General features: G+C 49.9%; 1 protein-coding gene across 1 annotated transcript in view; it reads right to left on the bottom strand.

Moving 5' to 3' along the window:
• The window catches only part of ELL (elongation factor for RNA polymerase II), a 47,336-nt gene that overhangs the window by 5,299 nt on the left and 38,682 nt on the right, over window positions 1-3,355 (bottom strand). Inside the window, exon 7 of the mRNA XM_017742451.1 lies at window positions 2,786-2,882. Coding sequence (XP_017597940.1) covers window positions 2,786-2,882 — 97 coding nt within the window. The remainder of the gene's footprint in view (window positions 1-2,785; window positions 2,883-3,355) is intronic.

Raw genomic sequence — 3,355 nt, 5'->3', positions numbered from 1 at the left:
ATAGTTGCGAGCGTGCGGTGGGGGGGGGGAAGAAAAAGGAGAAATAAATCGTGTTGAAGGTGCAGGAGTGGAGCTGGATGGTACCACTAGGTGGTGGTGCAATACAGGGGAGAAGGGAATATCCGCGGCTTCTCCATCCCAAGCTGCTTCTCAGAGCCCACAGTTTGGTGGGAGAGCTTAAAGAATCCCAGCACCCCATCGGCAATTCCTGACCTCCCTGATTATCCCCACACAGGCCGTGCCACCCAGCCCGCTCTCACTGCAGCTTGTTTCAAAGCCAGCCCTTTGGAACTCAAACCCTGCAGCCTCCCCCTGTCCCAGCCAATTAGAGAGTGGAAACATCCCTGCCAGTGTCCAAGGCCAGGCTGGACAGAGCTTGGAGCAACCTGGGACAGTGGAAGGTGTCACTGGCCATGGCAGGGGGTGGAACAGGATGAGCTTTAAGGTCCCTCCCAGCCCAAACCATTCTGAGATTCTGTGATAAAAATATCTGTCCTGAGCACCCCAAAGTCCCTGCTGAGGAAAAATGTGCTCAGCCCTCTGGAGCACGGAGGGCTTCACCAGTTCTACATTTTATTCCCAGCTCTGTGGCCAAGAGCTTCACCCCTTCCCTGTTCCTTCCTCTTCTCAAGAACGAGGCATTGCCCGGAAGAGGGGAGGAAGTGACAACTGCTCAGTTCGCAGAATTTCAGGCACAAGGGGACTTTTGCAGCACTTTTAAAAAGCCGCGTCACAGGGGCCAACGTGACCTGAACAACCCTTTTTTGAACAAGGGCAGAGAAGGAAGTGGCTCCCAGCTGTACCCATACCTTGGAGGCAGCTGCCTCCAGCCTGGAAAAGCTGCTCCATGGAAGAACCCATCCATCAGGCTCAGCCCAGCCCATGCCAGCCACAACCACCTCAGCCAGGCCTCAGTGTGTGCCCACCTGGCAGCTCTGGGGCTGCAACAGCTCTGAGCCAAAGATTATTTAGTGCCCAGAGGAAAACAAGCGATAGCTCTGGATATTTCTTTTGGATAATCCATTATTTTCTTTCTGTCTCAGGCAGGACTGCGGCATGTTTGCGAATGGAAACGTTGCTCCATCACTGAAATGCAGCTGGAAGATGGCTGGAGCAGCCCCTAATGCCCTCTTTTTCCCCCTGGATTTTATCTCTCTTTGCTAACTCAGGGGTCTTGAGGACACTGCTCAGTGCCAGGAATTCTTTCCACCTGTCAAGGTAATTAAGGAAGAGCTGCTGGTTCTGCCACTGAGCTCAAGGGGCAAGGACAGCACGTCCGACCGGCTTGGTGACATCGCTTCCCAGAACTCCCCGTGTCCATCTCCCCAAGGAGGGGCCATCTCCGACTGCAGCCTCTGAACAGGTGACAGAACTAAAAAACTGCCAGATTTTACAACCTCTTCTCTAAAACCGACAAATATCAGCTTCTCCAAACTCATCTTTCTGGTTTGGAGGGTTCTATACATCTGTTTTCTAGAATTACCAGACCAATCTTCTTTTTCACCTTCATTCCACAGCTGAGCTTTCCCAAAATATTCTGCATTCCAGCCTACCAAATCCCAATCCTCTGCTGGCACTGCACCCATTAAAAACCATTTCTCTAAATAGAAACTGCAGCCAGAGAGTATTAAAAAAGTGACAGCTCACGATGCTGTGGTTTGCTGTCTGACACGACAGAATCATGCTGGAAACATTTATATTCCACATTGGATTGTCCCTGTTTCACCAGCCTTTCCTAAATCCAACCCAATCAACCACCCAAAGTTTCAACTGGGTCATTCTGAGAGATCAAAACCTCACCCTAAAGACCTCTGAATCATTAAAATATGGAGAGCCAGAGAAGCGAGACAACTTTTCAACCTTAAAAAAAAGACACTTTCTGAGCTAACTTGAAGGTGATCATTCTTCATTCACCAAGGAACATGCCCACAGCAGAGCAGGAGAGGATTTGGAATCAGCTACCTGGCAAACAAGTTACACAGTCCTTGTTCTCAGCCAGAGAATTGCCTCCCTCTCAGCGCCAGAGAGCACATAATTTCTTTACCTGTTAATATTCTTTGCCACTAATCCCCGGTGCGTCTGTCCAGACAAGTAGGCATTACACATTCCATTGGCAGGAGAAGAATAAATACTCAACTTGTCTGGGCTGACCCACACTGCAAGAAGGGAAGGCAGCACACGTTTCACAACGCCAGCAACGCCTGTGCTGGGAGATACCGGGAGAAGCGGGGACAAGGCTCCGCTTGACACGCGTCAAACGCGGCTCCTCCGTGGTTTATGGTCATGGAAAAAGCAGGCAAAATGTTCTTTTCACAGCTCTGTGCTCTGGCATCTCTGAGCCAGGAGCAGCCCAACCTGCCCCTGATCTGTCACAGCAATTAGGCTGCAAAAGGTCAAGGGTTTTAATAACTCAACCATGTTTGGGAGTTGCTTATTACAGCTTCGTTCCACTCAATTATTAGTAATGAGGAAAACACAAGCTCGTTCTCCCAGGAACTCCAGGAGGGATGGAGGCACTGCAAAAGGAATTTAGCCCTTAAAACTAAACCTGAGCCCCATTGTCAGAGATCCTCCCCACGTCCAAAGGAGAAACAGATGCTGAGGAAAAGCCAGAATTAGACTCCAACTTAATAAAACAGAAATAAAAACCCAAGGACCTCCTGACCCAGCAGCAGGTGATTACAGGGTGCAGACAGGCACAGCTCAGCCTGGACCCACATCCAGCAGCCAAATCCATCAGGAGGCACAAGGATCCTGGGCTGGAGCTGGGAGGGGGATCACCCACCTGAGGGGGAGAGCTGGAGTTGACGGTGTCCTTCGGAGGGCTCAGGGAAGGCGCTTCTCCCTGGAAACCGCCGCTGTTCTGGGGCTGGCAGAGCTTCCTGCAAAACACAACCGGGGGCTGGTGACATCCCGTGCCAAGGGGACAGGTGGCACTGCACACCTTGCAGCAAAGAGCCTTTCCAGGGCTCAAACTCTGCTTGAAGGTGCCACAAAGGAGCTCGTTTAGGCTCTGATCGCTGGCAAAAGCTGGGAAGGAGAAACTCTTACAGGAGAATATCACTGACAAATTGGAATTCCTTATCTCTTTCTTGCTTTGTCGTGATTTTTGTGGCTCTTTGGTAATGGAAGTCACACCTTGGACCAACATGGCAAAGGCTGAGCTCTTGGGCACATGAAAGGACTCCCTGTTGAGGTTGGAACTTCTTTTTCAACAATTTTACCTTTTTTCCCTTGAACTGCTGATGTAAGAATTAAAACAAATTAATTCCAGCCTCAGAAACATAATTCACACGGAGATGAGTAAAAGTGGCATTGAATTTCAAGGTGAAAAGGATATCATATATTATTCCTG

This window comes from Corvus brachyrhynchos, unplaced genomic scaffold (assembly GCF_000691975.1).
Source record: "Corvus brachyrhynchos isolate BGI_N302 unplaced genomic scaffold, ASM69197v1 scaffold158, whole genome shotgun sequence".
Classification (NCBI taxonomy): domain Eukaryota; kingdom Metazoa; phylum Chordata; class Aves; order Passeriformes; family Corvidae; genus Corvus; species Corvus brachyrhynchos.
Note: the sequence above shows the minus strand (reverse complement) of the source record. Positions and strands in the feature narration are given on the sequence as shown.